This window comes from Parambassis ranga, chromosome 12 (genome assembly GCF_900634625.1).
Source record: "Parambassis ranga chromosome 12, fParRan2.1, whole genome shotgun sequence".
Lineage (NCBI taxonomy): Eukaryota > Metazoa > Chordata > Actinopteri > Ambassidae > Parambassis > Parambassis ranga.
This window is the reverse complement of record NC_041032.1, coordinates 15,671,120-15,692,801: the sequence shown is the minus strand read 5'-3', so window position 1 is coordinate 15,692,801 and position 21,682 is coordinate 15,671,120. Positions and strand designations below refer to the sequence as shown.

Below are 21,682 nucleotides of genomic sequence, written 5' to 3'. Positions count from 1 at the left end.
ACTCGCTTTTAAACACAAAACGGGTGAAAAACGTACAAAATACTTTTACTACTAATAAGAATGATATCTAAATTAAATTTACCTGGTTTGAAATATATATTTAAAATATATATAGTTCTACTTTTTCTACTTAGGCGTTCTTGTTGCTTGTCAGGCCGTCCTTAGTGATTTATTTTATTCTTCAAATCTTTGTAAAGTAAAAAGTAAAAATGATTATTTAACAAATGACAACATTTTTGTTCTTAGTTTAGTATTTTTATATTTTTTGATTCAGTAAAATTAGTTTGAAAAGAACGGCCGGATATCCGCCAGTGACGTCATCTTTTACGTCATTGAGTTTAAAAGTTGGTTTAACTTTACGAGATGCTAACTTTAGCCACATTTCCGTGTTTTTTTTTATTATTTTATATATTTTTCTCTTGACATTTTAAAGTCAGTTTTTAATATTTACATGGCAACTGCAGCGTAAGTGATTCTTTCTTAACGTATGTGACGGACAGTTGTTGTCATAGTAAGTTGACGTTAGCTCGCTGCTAATTCCTGACTCCGTAAAATGTTCACAAGAAGCTCATAACAACAACAACGATGAAGTTTTATGGAGGAGTTATGTGTGATATTAAATATAGTGAAACTGATATAATGTGATGGAGGAAAGGAGGAGACTGTCCGCCTCAGCTCGGAACCCCGGTAAACAGATGATGGTTAAGATATAAACAGTATTTCCACAGTGTTGTTTGTAGTTTAAACCCAGTTCCTTTATTCCAGATGACTCAGCTGGGCACTGGCACAGCACTCCAGTTAAGAAGGTAGGAAGAGGGACCACTATGTCATGGGTAGGCTAACAGATCCGATCTGTAATGACCCCTTATTCCCTGTGATGCTTTACAGAAAAATGTAGCTGCTTCACTTGATGCAGTCCAAACCTCTGGTCTGACCAGCTTCCACATGGACAACACGGGAGAACAGTGGAGCAGAGGTTCTCCTCCCGTCCCAGCAGACAGTCAGCATCCTCCCAGCTTCCTGGAGAGCCAGGTGAGATCAAAGTGTAACACTGGAGCCGACTCCAGAACAGGAAATGTCCACACTGACTTTTGTTAACTGGGATGTGTGTTGTGAAAGTTTCCTGTCAGTGACCTGAGTGGTTCCACCGTCCAGAGACAGAGGAGGGAACTTCAGCTGCTAATGGCTGAGCTGAAGGACAGGGAGCGGGAGCTGAACACCATGACCGCCTCCCATCTCAAGCAGCATCACGCCTGGGAACAGGACCGGCAGAGGGTGCTGACGCTGGAGCAGAGGTGTGCCCGTACGGAGGGTGAGGAGATGCATCATTTCCTGTCAGTGTTAAAAGTGTGCGTGTTTGTAGGCACTTGTGTGTCGTGATGCCCTTTGACGTGTGTTTAGAGGAGCTGCAGAAGCGTAACGAGGTGATCAGAGTCCTGACTAAACGTGTGTGTGTTGTGGAGACCCGGGAGAAGGAGGTCCAGAAGGAACTCAGTGCGACCAAACGGCAACTCTCTGAGCTCGAGGAGAAACAGGCGCATGTCAACAACAGATGTCAAGACTTTGAGGTTTGATTTTCACATTAACACACATGTACGTTTACTACATTCAGAGCATTTAATTATTGGCGTCTTTCAGGAGAAGAACCAGAGTCTGAGCTCCACTCTCATGGCTCTGTCCACTCAGCTCGGCTCCCTGCAGGTCAGAGAGGAGGAGCTGAGTTCCATGCTCAAACTTAAGGTCGGGCCTGTCTTCTAAATGATCTGTAATCCAGACTTGTCAGGATTAACACTAACGATTCTATGGCATCTTTTTTTTTTTTCCTGTGTCAGGACAAAGATGTGACAGAAGCCTCCCAACAAGTTCTTGACCTCTCAGAGCGACTCCGAGACCTCGAGGCGACACTAACGGAGAGTCGCTCGCGTGAAAACAAACTCCTGAGAGACTCGAAGGAAAATAAACGCTGGTACAAAGAAGCCCGACAGGAAGCCACGCAGCTCAGAGGTACAGGAGAGTGACTCCACATGAAGAGTGAGATTTATCAACCATTTCCTTTGTTAAGATTTTGTAAAAAACTGAAAATTCTGCATCAGGAAGTGTCACATGACAAACATTCAGAGTATCTGTCTGATCTGCAGGCTTTTATCTGATAAATCTCACACAACAAAATAATCAAACTACTGATGGAAAAGAATAATTGTGTCGCTCTGTGTTTGTAGAGGATCTGGAGCAGCAGGTAGCACAGAGCAGCGCTCAGAGAGAGGAGGTGATCCGCCTGAAGCAGGAGCTCCAGCTGCTCCGCAGAGACCTGGTCCTGACAGGTACACACACACACACACACACACACACACACACACACACACACCGATCAGTCTGTCAGTTTAAGCTGAATCACTCCCACTGAGGTGATCTTCTTTTCACCAGTAGAGGGCGACAGCTGGAAGGATGAGCTGCTGGAACTGTCTCGGTCCAAACAGGAGCGCATCATGTCTGAGCTCAGCTGCCTCCGTCAGGTAACACGTGTGAAACGTAGCAGTAACACACCCACAGACAACACTGTGCAGGAAGCACGTCTGTTCCTCATTCCTCCACCTCACACGGCTCCTGCTGCTGCTGCTGTTGACGTCAGGTGCCTTTCAGGTTTGGCAGCATACCTCACTGTGTTCCAGCAGTTTCCTCACCACCCAGCCTGAATGGCTCAGGGTCACTATCATGTCCACTGACTGTGCACTGCTGTGGAAAAAGCTGCTGTTTTATGTCTCTTTATGGACATTTCTTTACTTCTTTAATTCACGGGTAGAGGTCAAAGGTCACCTAAAGTTCTTCTAAAATTAGTACAGCATTCACATTTTATGTTACTGTGCTTAAACGGAGGTGTTGACACAAACACAATGTGACATTTTGTAGGATTTCTTTGCTCTGGCTTTCAGTCCCATCCAGAATGTGGAAAAAAAGAAACAAACAAGTCAGGTTGTGTCGGCCTGAAATGAACATAAATCAACACACGGCTCTGGTTGTGTCGTCCAGGTTTGTGAGAATCAGCGGAACGACCTGCAGCTGCTGCGGCTGAACCAGGAAAGCACCAGAGACACTCTGAGGGAGAGGTCCAGTCAGTGAGTAACATCTGTGCCAGGCCGCTTGCATGCTCTGCAGAGGGAAGAGTTCATAAGATGAGCTGACTCTTTCTTTACGTTTCAGTCTGGATGAGCTAACGTGTAACTGTGTGGACCGTCGCTCAGCTTCATCACCGAGAGGGAAGAACGTCGGCCGTCATTCGTTCAGTCCACCAGCTGCTGATCTGCACGGGTCAGGCAGCGAAGAACTGGGAGTCCTCCCAGCACCCCTGACAGATGTAAGACGTCTCATATTAACATCAGAGTCTGTGTACTATGTATTAGTTTTACAGACACATGGTTCTGTGATGATGATGATGATGTCTTTCCTCCTGTCGTCAGGGCGATGGCCGTCAGTCCGGCTGCTCTCTGCAGCAGCTATTAGATGAGTCCAGATTAGAGGACCACAGTCTGAGACATCACAGCTCATCACAGACCTCTGCCCCCCTTTACTTCCACAAGTGCCTGACACCTGACCTCCAGCACCACCCGAGTACCTCAGTGCTCCAGGTACAGGAGCTTCATGGTGTTGAGGCATTGATGGGGTGTGGCATTCAGCTTAACTGTCCCTCCTTTTAGTTTGGGTGTGTTAAGACATAACAGCTTTATGTTTTTTTTTTCCTGAACAGAACAGTGTGACTCCACCCAGCGCCTGCCCCCCGACACGGCGCCAAACACACCGACTCATGGACAGCTGGACCTAAATGAGCATTCAGTGGATATTTCAGTATTAAAGTGACACAAAGTGCTGAAAAAGACAAATGTTGAACTTCACAGACTCTCAGTAAAAAACAAATGAAGACATTTTTAGTCCCTTTGTTTTGTTTCCTGTGGATTTCTCCTCATCCATCCATTCAGGGTGTTTTCACACCTTGATGCCGGGTTTTAAAGGCAGTGGGTGAGATGTGAAACCTGTCCTACAGGGCTGTTGAGTGCTGTCTTTGTTTTGTCTTTCCAGTTTCACTGCCCACAGATCAGCCCGGTGACTCAAGAAGAAACCTCTGAAGCTGTTCATAGATTTTACTGCTTGAAACCAGACTTTTTTTTTAACATATAAAAGATGTAAATGTAAACCAGCTGTCAGTGTTTTAGATTATTATCGAATTATAACGCTGTGCGTTTTTACGCATTTGGAGAGCTTTTACGCGCGACGCAGTAATGGGAGACATGACTTTTAGTTTCTAAACGGAAGGAGAGCTGGAATCTGGAGCTGGACTACCGTGGATCACATATTATTTTTGATTTTTAACTAACACAATGAGCAAAACGAAGAATAAAAGTGATAATAAGACGGAAAAGGCTCTGGCAGCGGAGAAGGAGCAGTTTGGTAAACAACAGGTGAGTAAAGAAGGCTCTTAGGTGGAAGGTTTGTCCTGATTCCAGGTGTGGATTTATAGTATAGTCATTATTTTAATCGTAGAAACATTCTCTTAATTGAAATGTTAACGTAAAACTGGCTGTTTTGTTGGATTTATTTCAGCTCCACAGCATCAGCAAAACCGTCACCTCAGCCGAAACGCCGCCTAAAGAGAAATATGTGCGCAGTATCCTTCTTACAGTTTAACAAACATGCTCCTGGCTTTACAAACGAGCTGGAAATATAAACCAAGCTGGACAAAGTGCTGTTAAACACAAAAAAAGAGGCTAAAACCGTGCTAGCAGTGAAGCTAGCTTAAGCTAACCGCAGCGGGTTGATGGTTGTTAGCATGCTAATAGGCGCTAAAAAAGTTAATAACGTGCAGTAAAGAGTAATTTTAGCTGTTGGCCAACAATTACAGAGGTATATAGGAAAAATAAAAATTAAAGTTGTCATTACTTTTATTAGAATCAAAATGTTTGTCTTAAATGTTTGTAGTTTAGCCGTTAGCTAACCAGACCTAATTAGCTAAACAATAAACTGTAAAATATCCTGATGGCGGCGCTATACAGAAGGTCATGGACAGGGAGTGATTAAAAACATTAGGATTTATCATGTAAATCCTTGAAACCAGTCAAGAGTTGCAGTCATTAATGATGTATTTAATAAAAGAAAAAAAAAATGAACCATTACGCTACGAGCAGAGCAGATGACGCCATCATTGTTTATTACGTCAGCCCAGGTAGGTCCGTCACTTTTTGGAGTCCCCTGGAAACAAATGAAGTCATGTGACGTTTTCCTGGTGTTCTTTCCTATTTACATGTGTTTTCTTGAGCAAAAGTGTGTTCAGCACTTTATTTATAATACACCTACTTCATTGATCAGCAACAAATTTGATTGGAAATTGAAAAGCAACCGAAAATAAAACTTTGAACTTCTTCATTTGATCGTAACAAATCAGTGACAATACATACAATAAAAATCAGACTCGTAGCGAGCTTCCTTCCTTGACAGCCGTGCAGATATCATCATGGGATCTCATAAGGAGGGCGGAGCCAGCACCTTCTGGTCCTACACCCTGAACCTGCCGCTATCCAGCAACTCCATAGTGAGCTGGAAGTTCTGCTACCTGCTGCACAAAGTGCTCAGAGACGGACACAGAAATGTAAGTTTGGCTTCTTCCCCCTTCAGCGCTCCTCCTGCTGCTGCTGTCAGTCAGTGAAGTGTAACCTTCTTATCTACAGGCTGTACGGGACTCTCACAGATACTGTCGCAATGTGAAAGACATGGGCGTCCTGTGGGTGAGTGGCTCCGCACACTGATTTCTGACATAGTGTATTTTTTGTGTGCGTTATTTATTGAAATTCTTCTTATTAATTGCATTAATTTATTTATTTGAAATAATATAATGTCAGTTTTTCTATCTAATATGTTATAATTTATTGATCCAGGGAAACTTACATGACCGATATGGACACATCGTCGCCTTGTCGGCCAAATTTCTCACCCTAAAGATGGAGTTTCATGCAAAGGTGATGCATTTGGGCTGGTTGGTGTGTATTATTTTTATGGTGTATCCATGTTGCTGCTTAAATCTTAATGTTATACTTCGTCGACTGCTCCGCAGCACAAGGTGATTCCAGGAAACCTGGAGGTCAGCGATGAGACTCTGGACAGGGAGGCTGGAAGTGACATGATCAAAGTGTGAGTTTGATGCTGCTGCTGCAGTGTGTGTTAGTATTAAAACGTGCTACTCAACATGTTGTGATGCTTCACAGGTTGGATATGACACAGGAGCTGCTGGATTACCTGGATGCTGGACTGAAGATGGCAGAGACAGGTTAGTCCATCAGGATGTTCAGAGACCATCTTAAAAGGTTTGATAAATAATATTACATGGCGGTCTGTGGGGATTGACTCACTGACGGGAGCCAGCCTCAAGTGGCCACCAGAGGAACTGCAGTTTGTGCCAGAATTGTCCTGATGCTTGTTCTTCTTCTCTGTAGTTCTGCGCCAGCTGGATGCCAACGGAGCCAAATCCACGACTCCAGCCGGACAGTGCAGACTTTATCCTCTCATCCCGCTCATCCTGGACTGCAGCTTTCTCTACCACTTCTCTGTCCTGATGCTCTTCAAACTTCACAGCCGTGAGTCTCTCACACACACACACACACACACGTGTGTTTAATCCAGTCAAACTACAGTGTGTTAGATTAGCTTTATCTCCGCTCTGCTTCACAGGTATGGCTCCAGATGCTCTTCTCGGACACAGAGAGCGGTTCCGTGATCTGTTCATGAGGTAGGTTTGGTTTATTTACTAGTATTGATTAGTAAAAGGAAAATAGGTAACCGAGCTGTGTTTCCTTCTCCCCACAGCCTCACACAGTTCTTCAACAGAGCCAGAGAGGAAGAGTTCTTTAAAAGTGTCATCCAGATCCCCGATCTCCCCGATGTAAGTGACTGCTTCCTCCTGCTCATACGTTTGTTCTACATCCGTGTTGGTGTTCATGTATTTTTACATCGACTCCACAGGATCCTCCGAACTTCCTGCGAGCTGCTGCCCTCGGCGAGTATAAAAGGCCGGTGGTAGTGATACCCGGCGAGGAGCGTCAGGAGGAGGAGGAGGTGGAGCCACAGCCGGAGTTAAGAGTAGCACCTCAAATGCCACAGGTAACATCGAAATGTTTGAATGTTTTCTTTTCCGCCTGGTGTCACAGCTGACGTGCAGCTTCTCCTCACAGCAGTACTACCTGCTCAGCCAAATGGGAGCACCTGATGCTTCACTGGAGCAGAGGGAGACGGAGAACGACAGTCTGAAGAAGGAGCTGGAGGTGCTGAAACCGGAGCTGCAACTCATCAAGAAGGAGGTGGGATGGTGGTGGAGAAAACAGGCCACCATATGAATTCAGAGCACTGGTTTCATTTCTCACCTGCTTTGTCCTTCCTCCTCCTCCTCAGGCTCAGAGATGTGTGATGGAGTTAAAGGCTCAGGTGAACCACCTGGAAGCCGAGGTGGAGGAGCAGCGCACCCACAAACAGGTAGCCATGGTGGAAAATGAACACCTGCGGATGGAGGTGGAGGCTCTGCGGTGCGCTAACGTCGCCAACGTGGGCGCTCAGATTGGATATAAGGAGGCAGACGGTGAGTGAAAAGTGTGCAGGTGATGGAGCCTCCCGAGTGTATCCGAGCGTCACTCTGACAGCGTGTGTCATTTCCACACAGTCCGAGCTCAGGCGGCGGAGCTTCGCTTTACTCAGCTAAAAGAAAGACACGCAGAGCTGGTGACGAGCCACGCGGATCTCATGAAGAAGGTCAACTCATTTACCTTTAACTACACACCTGTCTCTGTCTGTGCAGCTCTTTCTGTTAACCTCCTAAAGAAACTGCAACTTCAACTTTAGTTACTGCGACACATTATAATGTTGTTTTCTTTGTTTACATGCAGAATGCAGACACAGTGAGGCTGTTGTCGTTTACAAAACAAGAACAAGAAGATTTGCAGAGAGCCAAAAATCAGCTGAAAACTGAGCTGGAAAATCTCCAACAGGAGAAGAGAAACACGGTGAGACCACCAGCGGACAGACAGTGTGTGTGTGTGTGACTGTTATCACGATTATTGATCATGTGTCTCCTGCTCTGATCAGATGGGTCAGCAGCAGCAGCAGGTTGACCGTCTGAATAAAGAGCTGCTGGAGCAGAGAGCAGAGCTGGCCCTCCTCCGCAGCACTCTGGAGAGCAAAGAGATGGTGAGGCTGAATGTGAAAACACACACCTCTCTAGCTCCACCTTCAGGCCAGACATCTGGTCACCATGACAATTTTAGAGGTTTACACGCTGCTGATCATGTTTAGTTTCATCAGTGTCTGTCTGATCTTGTTCAGGAGGGGTCTCAGGTGAGCAGCAGCCTGGCAGCTCTGCAGGCGGAGCGGGATTTGCTGCTGCGCTCTGCCAGGGACAAGGACGCAGAACTTTCCTCCCTGAGACAGCAGGTCCAGCAGCAGCAGAGCTGCCTGGACCTGGAGAGAGACCGGCTCAACCGAGAGCTGGAGGCTCTGAGAGCTCAGCTGCAGCAGCAGGTACCAACAACAAAGACATTCACATCAGTCCAGCAGGTTTAAAGGATCTGGATCAGCTTCAGTGTGGGCCAAGGGAAAAGAATGAAACTTCCAAGATGTCACCTGAAGTTATGCCTTTGCCTGACCATGCTGTACCTGACGTGGACCTTCGCATAACTCTAGCCGTGCGTTGTGGTTCCACAGACTGTACCTGCTTTCATGAGTCGTTTCATCTTTGTCCTCAGCTCGCCATCAATGCCGAGCAGAGGCTGGAGATTGACAGGCTGAGACGAGAGCTGGACTCCACGCGTGCGGATCTGACACGAGCCAACAACCTGCTACAAAGCAAAGAGATGGTGGGAACTTCTCCTCCTGCTCTCCTTTTTTTTTAGTGTGACTCCACCGTCTTCATACATGTGTTGTTTTTCAGAGTGGCACCCAGCTGAGCAGCACCCTGGCGGGTTTGCAGGCAGAAAAGGAGGTGCTGCTGCGCTCGGTGCGGGAACAGGAGGCGGAGCTGAAGGCGCTCCGACACCAAGCTCAGCTCCAGCACAGCTCTCTGGAGCAGGAGAGGCAGAGGAGCAGCATGGAGCTCGGGAGCCTCCACGCCCAGCTTCAGCAACAGGTGCTGCTCTGTGTTCATATGACTGTGTGGTAAAGTGTCACACTGGTCGGTCACTGAGGTGTGTGTGTGTGTGTGTGTGTGTGTGTTAAATCAGGCCTGTCGAGAAGGAGAGCTGGCCCAGAAGCTGCAGGAGGAGCAGTTCTGTCTGCTGCAGTGTGCTGTGGTGGAGGCCGAGGGCATCATACTGGACGCTGTCGCCAAACTGGACGACCCCATACACGTCCGCTGCATCAGCTCGCCTGGTAAAAAACACAAAGGAAACACACATATAAATATTAATCCAACATTCAGCCAAACAAGGCAGATCTATTTATAAAAGAACCATCACACACACACACACACACACAGCATCAAACCATGAAAAATAGAGTAGAAAGCAGTCCAAGTCCGGCCTCCATCATTTCTTTCATCCTTCTGTTCTCTCAGATTATTTGGTGAACCGTGCTGAGATCACTCTGGGTTCCATTGACAAAATGCAGCAGAGCCACTTGGTCTACTTAGGAAACAGGAATGGTAAGTTGTGTGTGTGTGTGTGGATGTATAGAGTGTGTCTGCCTCAGATGTTTGAGCGGCTCTTCGTCCTCCAGATGCCAGTGGTTTGCTGCGATCGGTCACTCAGTTTTCACACCTCGCCGCTGACACCATCGTGAACGGTGCAGCGACGTCGCACTCGGCTCCCGTCGACCAGGCTGACCGTAAGAAACACACACACACACGTCCTCCGTGTAACACACATTCAACACGTGACGCTCATGGTGCTGTCTGCTGCAGGTTTGACGGACAGCTGCCGCGACTGTGCGAATCACTGCCTGCAGTTCCTGAAGGATCTGAAGCTTCAGGCCAGTTTACAGAGAGCCGACCCGGCAGCCATACGCTACACCGTCCAACGCATCCTGGCTCTAGGACAGGTGGGACTGGACTTTATTTCACACATGAGACCCCTCACCACACCTCTGAACACTCACTGTAACTGTGTGACTGTGGTTTAGGATCTGCGCCCTAAAGGTCAGGATGTGCTGAAGGAGGAGCTGGGACACATGGTGGACAAAGAGATGATCGCGACGTCCACTGCCATCGAGGAAGCCGTGCTGCGGATGGACGTAAGGACAAAAACAACAACAACATGAATGCAGACTGTGCCACCTGAAAACATGACATGTTTCCATCTTCACAGGAGATTCTGAGTCAGGCAAAGAGGGACACCACTGGTGTAAAGCTGGAGGTCAACCAGAGGTCAGACGGACTCTGTGTTTCATCCTAAAGTTATCAGTTTTTTCTTCTCGGTCTTACCTAAGATCTTTCTGATTTCTGTTTCGTCACAGCATTCTGGGATCCTGCTCAGACCTGATGAAGGTAACCGGTCTTCCTGTTTTTTTAAACAGTGTTTCTCTGTGTTTTTACGTTGGACTGCTTATCCTTCATTCTGCTCTACAGGCTGTTCACATGCTGGTGACCGCTGCCACCGACCTGCAGAAAGACATCGTGGAAGGAGGCAGGGTGAGTTTCTGACACGTTTAATAGTGAAGCCTGAGTTTATGTGCGTCTCATAGTGATGCATTAACATGTCCTGGCCTGCAGGGGGCGGCATCGAGCACTGACTTTTATGCCAAAAACTCACGCTGGACTGAAGGGCTCATCTCTGCCTCCAAAGCTGTGGGCTGGGGCGCCACACAGCTGCTGTAAGTTTAAAAAAACATCATTAAAACATGTTATTTACATGATATACTCTATAATATTATGTATTTATGACTGTCAGAGACTCTGCTGACCGGGTTGTTGGTGAAACGGGGATGTACGAGGAGCTCATCGCCTGCTCGCACGAGATAGCAGCGAGCACTGCACAGCTGGTCGCTGCCTCTAAGGTACAGACACACTCCAGCACATGTGGGAGGAGCTTCTTTACATTTTCCTAAAGCGCTGCTGACATTTTAGGTCAAAGCTGACCGCAACAACAAGAAGCTGCACACGCTGCAGCAGGCCTCACGCCACGTAAACGACATGGCCGCCGTGGTCGTCACCTCCACCAAACACGGGCAGCAGCAGATCTCTGACCACGGTGAGGGACGGATGATTCACAGGACGAACACGGACTTATTATCACAGTCCAAAGATAACCGTTTGTTTGCTTTGATTTACAGGTGTGATGGACTTCTCGGGCATGTCTCTGATCAAGCTGAAAAAGGAGGAAATGGAGGCTCAGGTAAGACGTTCCAAATGTGTCGTATTGCTTTATTGGCTGTTCACGAATCAATGATTCTCAGACAAGTATATATATATATATATATATATATATATATATATATATTTTCTCTGAACATCAGGTGAAGGTTCTGCAGCTGGAGAGCCAGCTGGAGCAGGAGCGAGTCCGCCTGGGTGAGCTGAGGAAGAAGCACTACGAGCTCGGTGTCTCGGGTGCCACAGCTGGAGAGGATCAAGACGACACTTTCCCAGCGCCACCGCCACCCACTCTGCTGGACTCCACCTCAGTACCGCAGTCCTTCTCTCAGATGCAGCCCTACGTAAACACTCAGAGCTTCTCACAGACCAACCCGTTCGCTCCGACTCCAACACAGTCGCTGCCTCAGCCTTACACACCGACACACACGTACACACCCACAGACACCTACACACCCACAAACACCTACACACCAACCAACACGTACACACCGACCAACACCTACACAAACACGTACACACCCACAGACACCTACACACCGACCAACACGTACACACCACCTCAGACCTACACTCCGTCTACACCTTTCACGCCGTCTCAGCTGTACTCAAACCCGACACAGAGTTACATGAAACCTCAGTCCTACTCGCCATCACAGCCTTCATCGCTCACATCCAGCCTCGCTCCGCCCAAACCTGCATCTCAGACAGCCCAGCAGAACAACACCGAGTCCTCCAAACCCACCTCAAGGAAAACAAACATCTTTGTCAAATCTGGAAACCTGCTGAAAAACGCGGTAAGTAGCTAAATATTTGTTTGTTGTTAATCCGATATAATCTGATTATAATCTGAGTAAACATGAGTCTGTTGTTTCTTTTCAACACAGTTCAAACGGGGAGAAACTGGAACAGGAGAGTCTAAAGCTGAGTGAAGACGAGGAGTCGGATTTTACAGAAGCACTCACTGGTGGATTAAACTTCATTTAAAATGATATTGAATTAAAATAATCCGCCTTTCTGTTCAAGTTTAAGATTAACTGTCCATGTTGTTGTAATCATGCTCATGTCTGTGTGATGTGATTTAATAAAAATCATAAAAACACTGTAAATGTTGGTGTCTATGCTACCTGTTCCACCGCTGCCACCTGATTGGTTGATTTGACGGACAGGTGTGCAGCTAGGTGTGCATCAGATTACCGACAGCTTTTGTGTAATTCTTCATGTAGAACTCCTTTTGACTGCACGTTAATCCACATAAATACATTCAGGTTGGTGTTTGCATGTGAACAGTAGTCAATGTTTCCTGCTGTTATTTATTCTCTCAGTGGCCTCATCCGGCTCTTGTTTCAGTCATGCGCAGTACAAACTGCAATCTCACCAGCATGGAAGAAGCAGCCACTGATTTCCACTGGGACCACTGAGCAGGCGCATCAAGCTAGCGTGAGGTGAAACACCGGAACTACATGCTGCCGCCTTCAAAATAAAAGCACATAAAATCACATTTAATCAGAAAATTTGATTAAAAAGTTTGATTCATGTATTTTAAAGGAAAAGCTGATCATAATGTAAGCATTTGATAATAATAGAGTTAATTTACATAAGAAATAAGGTACATTTTACTTCTATTATATTATTACTTTTGAGTTTTATACAATTTTATTGACATCTACTGATATGTTTGTGTCTTTAAAAAAATAATAAAATAAAATAGCCATCAATCAGTGAAAAATTCAGCCTACACAGTAATAAAAAGTAAAATATATGGCGGTAAAATAAAGATTTTTCTTACTATATTTTAATATATTTGTTAAAGAAAAGAATGTTCAAATAATTAGATGTTTTATGATTGAGCATGTAGCAGAGTATTTCTACATTGTGTTGTTTAAAGTGACAAACATCTGTCATCTGTTCCAGGAAATTCCTCGTACGTGTTTTATTTTGAAGCGTGCAGCCGGAAGTGCGCAGCTTTATTTTGGCGTGACTGACAGCTAGCTTACAGCTAGCTAACAGGGAGGCAGCAGCAGCAGCTCCGGCCGGGCAGCGATGGGACAGCGCCGATATTTATCCCGAACAAATCGAACTCCAGGCCGGACTGAGCCGCTGCTGGTGGAAACACGGTAGTTGTACTATTTTATTCTGAGTTACGGTTCGTTGGGACACCGGAAATAAAGTTAAAGGCGGCGGAGAGTAACTTAGCAGACTTGTTCTTGACGGGGAAGGAAGTTTGCTGTGACGGAGGAAACACAAGAGGAAACCGGGGAGGGCCAAAACATCCCGACATGGAGGAGTCCGGGTCGGCCCTGGAGAAAAATGTGGCCGACCTCACGGTGATGGACGTGTACGACATCGCCGCTGTGGTGGGGCAGGAGTTCGAGCGGATCATAGACCAGTACGGCTGCGAGGCTCTGTCCAGGCTGATGCCCAAAGTGGTGCGGGTGCTGGAGATCCTGGAGGTGATGGTGAGCCGCAGCAGCATCGGCCCGGAGACCGAGGAGCTGCGGCTGGAGCTGGACAAGCTGCGGCTGGAGCGGATAGACCGACTGGAGAAGGAGAAGAAGCACCGAAAGGTTCCGGCAGAGCTCAGCCCGTCACACACACACACACACACACACAGACACACACACACACACACACACACACACACACACACACACAGACACACACACACACACACACACACACACACACACACATACACTGTTAATGTAAAAGTAAACAAACACACACAAAAAAAATAATAATAAAAAAAAAAAAAATCACACACATATAATAATACAAAAAAATAACAATAATAAAAAAAATTATAAAAATCACACACATATAATAATACAACAATAATAAAAATAATAATACAAAAAACCCAACGTGTTTATTAAAAAACAAATAAGATGGCTGATGAGATGAGTGCAGACAAAAACAAAACAAAAATGATGACAATTAGATTTATATAGTTAAAATAATGATGACAGAATATAAATGTGATAAAAGCTACAAAAGAAACAAACGATAGAAAATAATCAATACCATTTAAATGATCATTTATTTGATTACTATTGTTTGCTGTACATATCAGTAAAAATCACATTATTTAAATGAATTTACTGAAAATGTAATCAAATTAATTAAGTCACTGTAATTTAAATAATTAGCTGCTGTCAGTATAAGCTCCATGTTATTGTTTCACCTCCCCCCACATCAGGGCTGGGTCCCTTAAATATATCCCTACATAAATATGTATTCATATTTGGGTCCTTCCTGTTTTTATATATGATCACGGAGCCATAAACAGTTTATATGTCAGCTTCTCGTGACTGTGACGGAGCCGCCGGTTCACTGATTAACTGAGTCTCATGACTGTGATGAAGTGGCTGCTGCAGTGCATGATGTCCACATGCAACACGTCACAAAGACACACAAAGGAAACATCACTTAAACTGAACAAATCTGCACCAGTGTTAAACTGTTAATAGTCTGAAAGCCTTCAACATCACACAAAGTAACAATATTAATGACAAATATCCAAAGATTTCACATAACTCCAGCTGCTGACCTCGACTTGCTGTAAACAGGGTGTGCACTCAGATTTTTCCCACGATGCTTTGAGCCTCTGGCGCTGTAAGTGGCGTGTCGGATCTTCATGTGTGAGACTGGATTACATGTCGAGAGTACAATCGAGCTTTTTCTCTTCACACAGACGAGCGACCAATTCGAGGAGAAGCTTGAATAAACAAGCAGAGAGACGGAACGAATGCAGAGCTGCAGCATCCAAATGTGCACACAGAGACATGATACATATACAGATTCAGACTTTGAATGTTCTGATGGTCCCTGAATGCATCACGTGCCAGTCGAACCAAATCTAAACTGTTGGATTAAAAAGACTTTAAATATAAACAAACACAACAACTCTGCACTTCTCAGCAGGAAGCCACCATTGACCCACATGTGACCAGCCGTCAGGTGACAAGAATTCAAACAGTATTCGGCTGATGTGCAGCTTTCTACAGCTGGTGTGAGGCTGTAAATCAGGGCTGTTACTCTGCAGACAGCTCTCTTGATTGTGCTGTTTCATAGAGTGGCAGGATTTTATGTTGCAGTGAACATTGAGCTCACACTGAGTGAACATGTGACAGGACAAAAAACAAGCAGGTTCCAGGAGGTTACGAGGGAGCTTTTGCCGTTTCTTAATAAGATGAGGTCTGTAATGTGCTGTTATGGTTTGTGTGTAGGAGCTGGAGCTGGTGGAGGATGTGTGGAGGGGTGAAGCTCAGGATCTGCTCACTCAGATCGCTCAGCTGCAGGAGGAGAACAAATCGCTGCTCACCAACATGTCCATCAAAGACCCCATGAGTGAGGAGGACCTGCAGAGGCACGAGGGTGAGGAGAAGTCTGCAGATATTTCAGCTAAAAGGCACAGACTTCTTCTTTCAGTGGGTCGGCCTCACGTGTCTCTGTGATGCACACACTGTCACACAAACACACAAAAGAAGCCTTCACTCTGCCTCACACAGAGGCCACAGTCAGTCAGCCCGACACAGACAGGCCTCAGTGCACAAGCACACCTGCTGCACTCACACACACAATGATGAGGAATACACACTCTGTGTGTGTGAGTGTGTGTGTGTGAACAAACACTGCTGTCTGTGCTTCCAGGTATGACAGAGAGAGAGCGGCAGGTGATGAAGAAACTGAAAGAGGTGGTGGACAAGCAGAGGGACGAGATCCGAGCCAAGGACCGCGAGCTCACGCTGAAGAACGAGGACATAGAAGCAGTAAGGACCCCAGCAGGCTGTGTCAGAGCAGATGGAGAGGAACATTCAGCAGAGTGGGACACACACTTTTATCTTTATGGGCAAAAAAGGTCGAAAACCGATGAAGTCAACAGAAAAACATCCCTGATCACATGTCAGCAACAACCTGCAGAGCGGCCTCTTCACAGAAACACAACAAGCTGCTGAGGACAGCTAGCATGTAGCGGTTAGCATGTTTGTGAGAAACTTTTGAGCAAAATTTGAGCATAAAAGTCACTTTTACTTAACGCAGAGCAGCCGTTACAGTCGCTGCTTGAACACCCAGCACTCGCTCTCATGTAGATGTTTACATGTATGAAACATTTTTGAAGGTGGCGGTGTGGAGAAAGAGGAGGCGTGTCTCCCACCACATCCCACACTCTGCCCTCGCTCACAGTGTTTGTGTCCCGTTCCGTTCCCTCTGCAGCTCCAGCAGCAGCAGTCCCGCCTCATGAAAATCAACCACGACCTGCGTCACAAAATCTCTGTGGTGGAGGCTCAGGGGAAGGCGCTCATCGAGCAGAAGGTGGAGCTGGAGGCCGGCGCTCAGGCACGAGGGCAGGAAGTCGGCGCCCTTCGGCAGGAAGTCGCACGTTTAAGAGAGCGGCTTCAAGGAGAGCCGCAGGCACCGGGCGCAGAGGAAGCGCCGCCGCAGCCGCCGTCGCCTGCTGAGGTAAATCCATATGAGTTTAGTTATCAGAACTTCTGCAGCCTCTGCAGATCAGGGTTTTCATCAGCTGTAGAGAACCTGCAGCTCTGCTGTGTTTTACAGAATCCTGTCGGTGCAAAGGTTTTATTTCTGGAGAGTTTTTTTTTACTGTCTTTTACTCCATCAGTGCAGTAAAGCTGCTGCGGCTGCAGTGGTGCTGGGCGCTGAGGGCTGGTCGGACAGACCGGACCCCTCTGAGCTGATGGTGCCGGGTGGGTTCAGTCCTGCCCCGCTTGCCCTGTCAAGTTGTGTCAGTCCAGAGGGACACGAGGATGAGGAGGATGAGGAGGATGAGGCAGTGCTGCTTTGGGTAAAGCAGAGGTGGTAGTTAGAGCAGAGTGGTGTGATTGTCAGACTAACACTGCTGTGACACATGAGGAACTAACAGAGCCAGCTGGATGTGTCCCTCCTCAGCCAGCTGGGTGAGACTCTCTGGATGACCTCCTAAATATAGATCAGAGTGTCAGCTCAGCCTCTAACAGCACTTGGAGTTGGCCTTTGTGTGCAGATACGTATTCCTGAGAATGTTTTCTTTGCTCAGTGCATGAGTGACGTCCGTCAGCTGCATGTGTGCCCGGTGTGTTCAGAGTTAAAAAAACAACAAACGGGTCTAAGCGAACTAAACAAACGTATTAGAACAAAAGCTTCTCACTTAGAGTTCAACATTTGCCACCAGGAGGCGCTGTGCGATGAGGACATGCCTGCTGTGTTCCAATATTTCACCAAGGTATCCTGCCCCCCCCCTCATTTCCTTCCAGGTTGAGTTTACTCCGTGTGATGCATCTCTCTGCCTGCAGGAGGCGCTGTGTGAGGAGGAGTCAGGAGCACTGGACCCAAAGGACCCCAACAGGCCTCGGTTCACCCTGCAGGAGTTGAGGGACGTCCTCCACGAGAGGAACGAGCTCAAGGCCAAAGTCTTCCTGCTGCAGGAGGAGCTGGCGTACTACAAAAGGTCCGAGGGACAGACGTGATGCTTTCAGGGACGTTACGGAAGAAACAAACACACATATATATATATATAAAACTCTTCCTGTCTCTACAGTGACGAGCCAGACGATGAGATCGTCTCTCCGTCTCCGTCCCCGGAGCTGAGGACTCGCTCTCGTTCTTCAGCCCAGCCGGAGTCAGGAATCAAACGGCTGTAAGTTCTCTGCTCACACTCACTGTGTGCGTTGTGTGTGTGTGTAGAATACTTGATGTGTTGTCGATGGCACGTTCAGACGCACACTTCCTGTTTGTCCAGCCTGTAAAAACACAGCAGCTCACCAAGGTGTGCTGGATCCGGTCTGTCAGAGACTTCCTGACTGTGTAGCCACAGCTGATGTTTGTCTCCACAGGAACATGATGTGTAACTGTCACACACACACACACACACACACACACATATGCACGAGGAGGCGGGGCTTCCTTGTACCAATATGGCTGCCAGTTTGTTGCACTAACATGAGCTCAGCATGTTTTATTGAGGTCAGAGGTCAAAGGCTGATGTGGTCTCCCTCCTTCCTCCTCCCCCTCCTCCTCCTCTCTCTGTGTGTCGTTTCTGTGTGTGTCTGTGTGTGTCTGTGTGTGTCTGTGTGTGTGTACTTGTGTGTAACAGGATCTTCACGGCTATAATGCCGATGGTGGCGGCTGGTCTGATCCCAGATGACCCCACTTTACAGCCAATCAGACGCCTCATGTCGCTTGTATGAGTCTGTATCTGTTTCAGAGTCTGCCGCTGCGCCGGCTAACGGCCGCTGCGCCGGCTAACGGCCTCCGCCCGCCTGCATGCGCTCTCTCTCTCCTCCTGTAGTATTCTGATTGGCTGATTGTGGGGCTGTCTCGTTAATGTCGCTCAATCAGGCGATTGATTGTGGATCAGAAGAATCAGCCAGTCAGAATAGACGTGTAGTCTGGTCTCCACCCCCCTCACTGACCAACCTCTGCAGCTCATAATAACACAATAATACAAACTACAGTGCTTTTAGCTCGTAGTTATTGATCCTAATATCTGATCTGATCCATTTATAGAGGACAAGAGGAGATGTAGGAAGAGCTGGGAAATCAATTCAAACATCAGAATCAGACACAGAAACACTGACGAGAAAAAAGTTGTGACACGTTGATAAAAACAGAATGCATGTGAGCAGAGTAAAGACAAAACTCTATTTCCAAGAATTGAAATCGAGGCAACTGGACTTCAGGATTGTTTCTGAAGACGGCATGGTCCAACAACTGGTCCTGCACATGGCCCAGACACAGTTTCTGGACGTTAACTGACCATTAACCAACAACAGGGATCTAATACCCCGTTCACACTGGGGAAAAAAATGTGGCTTAAGCAGGATTCGGCCACATCCAGATCAATCCAGATGTGTTTTTTTCTGTATCCAGAAAATCCGGCTGTATCCAGTTTGATTTCAATCCGGCTAGATCCACCCACGAGAGGTGGATCTAGCCGGATTGGCTCAAATGTGGCTCAGGTGTGAACGCAAATGTGGCGAGTGAATCCGGCTAGCGACATGCTACTTCCGGTTAGCGATGTGCTACTTCTGGTTTACGGGGCGCAACACGGGACAAAAAAACGCACGACGCATGCGTGCACGCGGTCCTACCGTGGCGTGAACGGACTCTGTATATTACGAGGCGCCACCTAGTGGTTTGGAGAACAGCAAACACGCTGGATGAAGCCGGATTGAGTGCGGACACAAGTGTGTGCTAGCCAGATTTGAAAATAGGTCTGAACGCATCCAGCTTAAAGGCTGTCTGGGCTCAATCCTACTCTAGCTGGAATGACTTTCTCCAGTGTGAACGGGGCCTTAGTCATGTGACTTCCTGTTGTGAGCATCCACAGACACAATGATAGAAAAGGACATATGTTCGCTGTGAATTGGTCTTTAATGCAATTCGTTACTCATACGTTTATTAGTTTTTTAAAATATTTTGTACTCTACTGCACTGAATTTTAAATTGTTGTAAAGTTACATCAGAAAATATTGTAGTTTTGTGTGTTTTACATTTAAAAGGTTATAAAAAATATACACTACTGTTCAAAAGTTCAGGGTCACTTAATACACTTAATACACTGTTAATGTGGTAAATGAGTGTTCTAGCTGATTTTTAAAGCAGCCGTCCCTCCTGTGTTCTAATCTGTGTTAGCTAATCGTGTTGAAAGGCTCATTGATGATTAGAAAACCGCTGTGCGATGATGTTAGCACAGCTGCTCAGAGAAGCTCTAAAACCGGCCTGGACAGTCGTAAACAACAGTAACATTCATAACACAGGAGACTCTGTTATTTTCAGTTGGGTGCAGGAATTCGTCGTAGCATTCTGTTTTTATTTACATGTCTTATTTCCATGTTTTACACTGTTTTTTGTGCGTTGCTGCCGTCCACTCTAACACTGCTTGTGCTCCGTGAGGCTGCACACACACTTCACACTCGTCACCGCCTGCCTCTGTCTCCTCTCTGTCTCCTCTCAGGTTTAGTTTCTTCTCGCGTGATAAGCAGCGGAGCTCGCAGCGCGGCGGCCAGTTCCACGGCTCGTGGGCGGGCAAAGACGACGTGTACACAGAACAAGCCCAGGAGGCGCTCCAGCACATGTAGCCACTGCACTGGAACTCTCTAACACACACACACACTCCCATCACTGCACTGCACACCGAAGCAACACGTAGAGACTCACGCTGCAGCTGAAACATGGCGGCGTGTCAGAGGACACAGAGCAGGCTGAAGGAGAGCGAGGAGCACCTGAAGGATTTAAAGTGAAGGTGAATTTAAAGATGGAGGCCGTAGGCCCCCCCCCCCCCCCCGCAGAGACAAAAAGACAAGCCTCTGCAGTTTTACCATGAGAGAGAAGACTTTTATCATGTCCCGCTAATTTATTCTAAACTCCTGTCCGTGTCCATGTGGGCAGCTAGTCGGTCCTCACCAGCATTCTACACATTCAGACTAATCTAAACAAAAAGAGGCATAAATCCACATTCACCAGCAGCAGAGCGACTCAGTGCAGGATGCCGAGTGTACGGAGGCCCATTTGTGCCAAGAAAACACATAAAGGGTAAATTATGATTCAAATTCAATGCTCAAAGTAAGCATCATATATTTATATTCCATATTAATAATGTGATTTATATTCATTATTAGACAAAAACACAGTTTATATGGTGTCAAATCACAAAAAACTGCATTTTTCTTTTTACATATTTTCTGTTTTTTGGCACAAATGGTCCTCCGTAGATTTTCCTTCGTCCACACTTATCATGCAAACACACTTTTTAACCCTATGAAGCAGCATGTAACTCCCTGCCGTCACTATCTAAAGCTAATGAAGTGCCAAAGCTGTGACACATGCAGCCACTTCACCATCACCAGCTGAACAGAATCACAATACATCTGCTAACATACCTCAGTAATAAGTACTGAGGTTAAAAGGCTGCAGCTGATTCCACAGCTTCTAATTATGATTTCACATTTTTATACCTTCTGATGGATAGTACACATAATGTGTAAGAAAATACACAAACACGATCCAAAGCTTAAAGAAACATGATGTTGCACCAGAATCTGTGATAAAATACATAAAATCTGCTGGTTTACTTTTTTTAAAGTGCTCTAACAGCTGTGTGAGGTGCTGAGCTTCATTCCTGCCCTCCCTGGATTCAAAATGGCTTCTATCCATCGTCAGTATTCAGGACGACGTCAAAGGGAGTTCAGACAATGTTAAAAAAAACCAAACACATTTAAAGGGAAACGGAGTGCTCGCTGCAGTTCGAGTCAATGTTGATGATCATCTCATCATGTCTGTGCTTTATTAGATTCAAACATTTCTCCTCAGTAATAATAAAAGTCTGTAATATTTGATGTGTTGTTTCTTCAT

At 46.4% G+C, this 21,682-nt stretch overlaps 3 protein-coding genes across 12 annotated transcripts; all 3 read left to right on the top strand.

Moving 5' to 3' along the window:
• The first annotated feature begins 339 nt into the window (after nucleotides 1-339).
• ccdc62 (coiled-coil domain containing 62) lies at nucleotides 340-3,917 on the top strand. 2 transcript variants are annotated; one of them, XM_028418076.1, is made up of 13 exons: nucleotides 340-687; nucleotides 766-806; nucleotides 889-1,032; nucleotides 1,120-1,312; nucleotides 1,402-1,568; nucleotides 1,639-1,740; nucleotides 1,833-2,004; nucleotides 2,220-2,321; nucleotides 2,428-2,513; nucleotides 3,028-3,113; nucleotides 3,199-3,352; nucleotides 3,456-3,623; nucleotides 3,743-3,917. In XM_028418076.1, exons 1-13 carry the CDS (start codon nucleotides 645-647, stop codon nucleotides 3,815-3,817), a joined length of 1,533 nt encoding a protein of 510 aa, XP_028273877.1. In that variant the 5' UTR covers nucleotides 340-644; the 3' UTR covers nucleotides 3,818-3,917. The 2 variants fall into 2 exon arrangements, with proteins under 2 accessions (XP_028273877.1, XP_028273876.1); XM_028418075.1 differs by having other exon boundaries at nucleotides 2,425-2,513.
• Nucleotides 3,918-4,258: 341 nt separating this feature from the next.
• Nucleotides 4,259-12,429, top strand: hip1r (huntingtin interacting protein 1 related). 4 transcript variants are annotated; one of them, XM_028418074.1, is made up of 34 exons: nucleotides 4,259-4,451; nucleotides 4,594-4,657; nucleotides 5,493-5,635; nucleotides 5,715-5,771; nucleotides 5,922-6,002; nucleotides 6,098-6,174; nucleotides 6,249-6,310; nucleotides 6,477-6,617; nucleotides 6,712-6,769; nucleotides 6,847-6,922; nucleotides 7,003-7,140; nucleotides 7,212-7,337; nucleotides 7,429-7,612; nucleotides 7,694-7,782; nucleotides 7,917-8,033; nucleotides 8,116-8,217; nucleotides 8,353-8,547; nucleotides 8,772-8,882; nucleotides 8,957-9,151; nucleotides 9,246-9,393; nucleotides 9,578-9,664; nucleotides 9,739-9,846; nucleotides 9,923-10,059; nucleotides 10,141-10,251; nucleotides 10,326-10,384; nucleotides 10,474-10,504; nucleotides 10,586-10,648; nucleotides 10,730-10,830; nucleotides 10,908-11,013; nucleotides 11,084-11,207; nucleotides 11,290-11,351; nucleotides 11,473-11,784; nucleotides 11,923-12,123; nucleotides 12,214-12,429. In XM_028418074.1, exons 1-34 carry the CDS (start codon nucleotides 4,371-4,373, stop codon nucleotides 12,256-12,258), a joined length of 3,792 nt encoding a protein of 1,263 aa, XP_028273875.1. In that variant the 5' UTR covers nucleotides 4,259-4,370; the 3' UTR covers nucleotides 12,259-12,429. The 4 variants fall into 4 exon arrangements, with proteins under 4 accessions (XP_028273875.1, XP_028273874.1, XP_028273873.1 ...); XM_028418073.1 differs by having other exon boundaries at nucleotides 11,473-11,861; nucleotides 11,916-12,123; XM_028418072.1 differs by having other exon boundaries at nucleotides 7,215-7,337; nucleotides 11,473-12,123.
• An 863-nt stretch (nucleotides 12,430-13,292) lies between these two features.
• Nucleotides 13,293-21,666, top strand: rilpl1 (Rab interacting lysosomal protein-like 1). Of its 6 annotated transcripts, XM_028417459.1 has the most exons (10): nucleotides 13,293-13,893; nucleotides 15,556-15,703; nucleotides 15,980-16,098; nucleotides 16,544-16,789; nucleotides 16,953-17,135; nucleotides 17,502-17,552; nucleotides 17,623-17,777; nucleotides 17,868-17,966; nucleotides 18,423-18,510; nucleotides 20,286-21,666. In XM_028417459.1, exons 1-10 carry the CDS (start codon nucleotides 13,606-13,608, stop codon nucleotides 20,289-20,291), a joined length of 1,383 nt encoding a protein of 460 aa, XP_028273260.1. In that variant the 5' UTR covers nucleotides 13,293-13,605; the 3' UTR covers nucleotides 20,292-21,666. The 6 variants fall into 6 exon arrangements, with proteins under 6 accessions (XP_028273260.1, XP_028273261.1, XP_028273258.1 ...); XM_028417460.1 differs by lacking the exon at nucleotides 20,286-21,666 and having other exon boundaries at nucleotides 18,423-18,516; XM_028417457.1 differs by lacking the exon at nucleotides 18,423-18,510 and having other exon boundaries at nucleotides 13,294-13,893.
• Nucleotides 21,667-21,682: the final 16 nt, after the last annotated feature.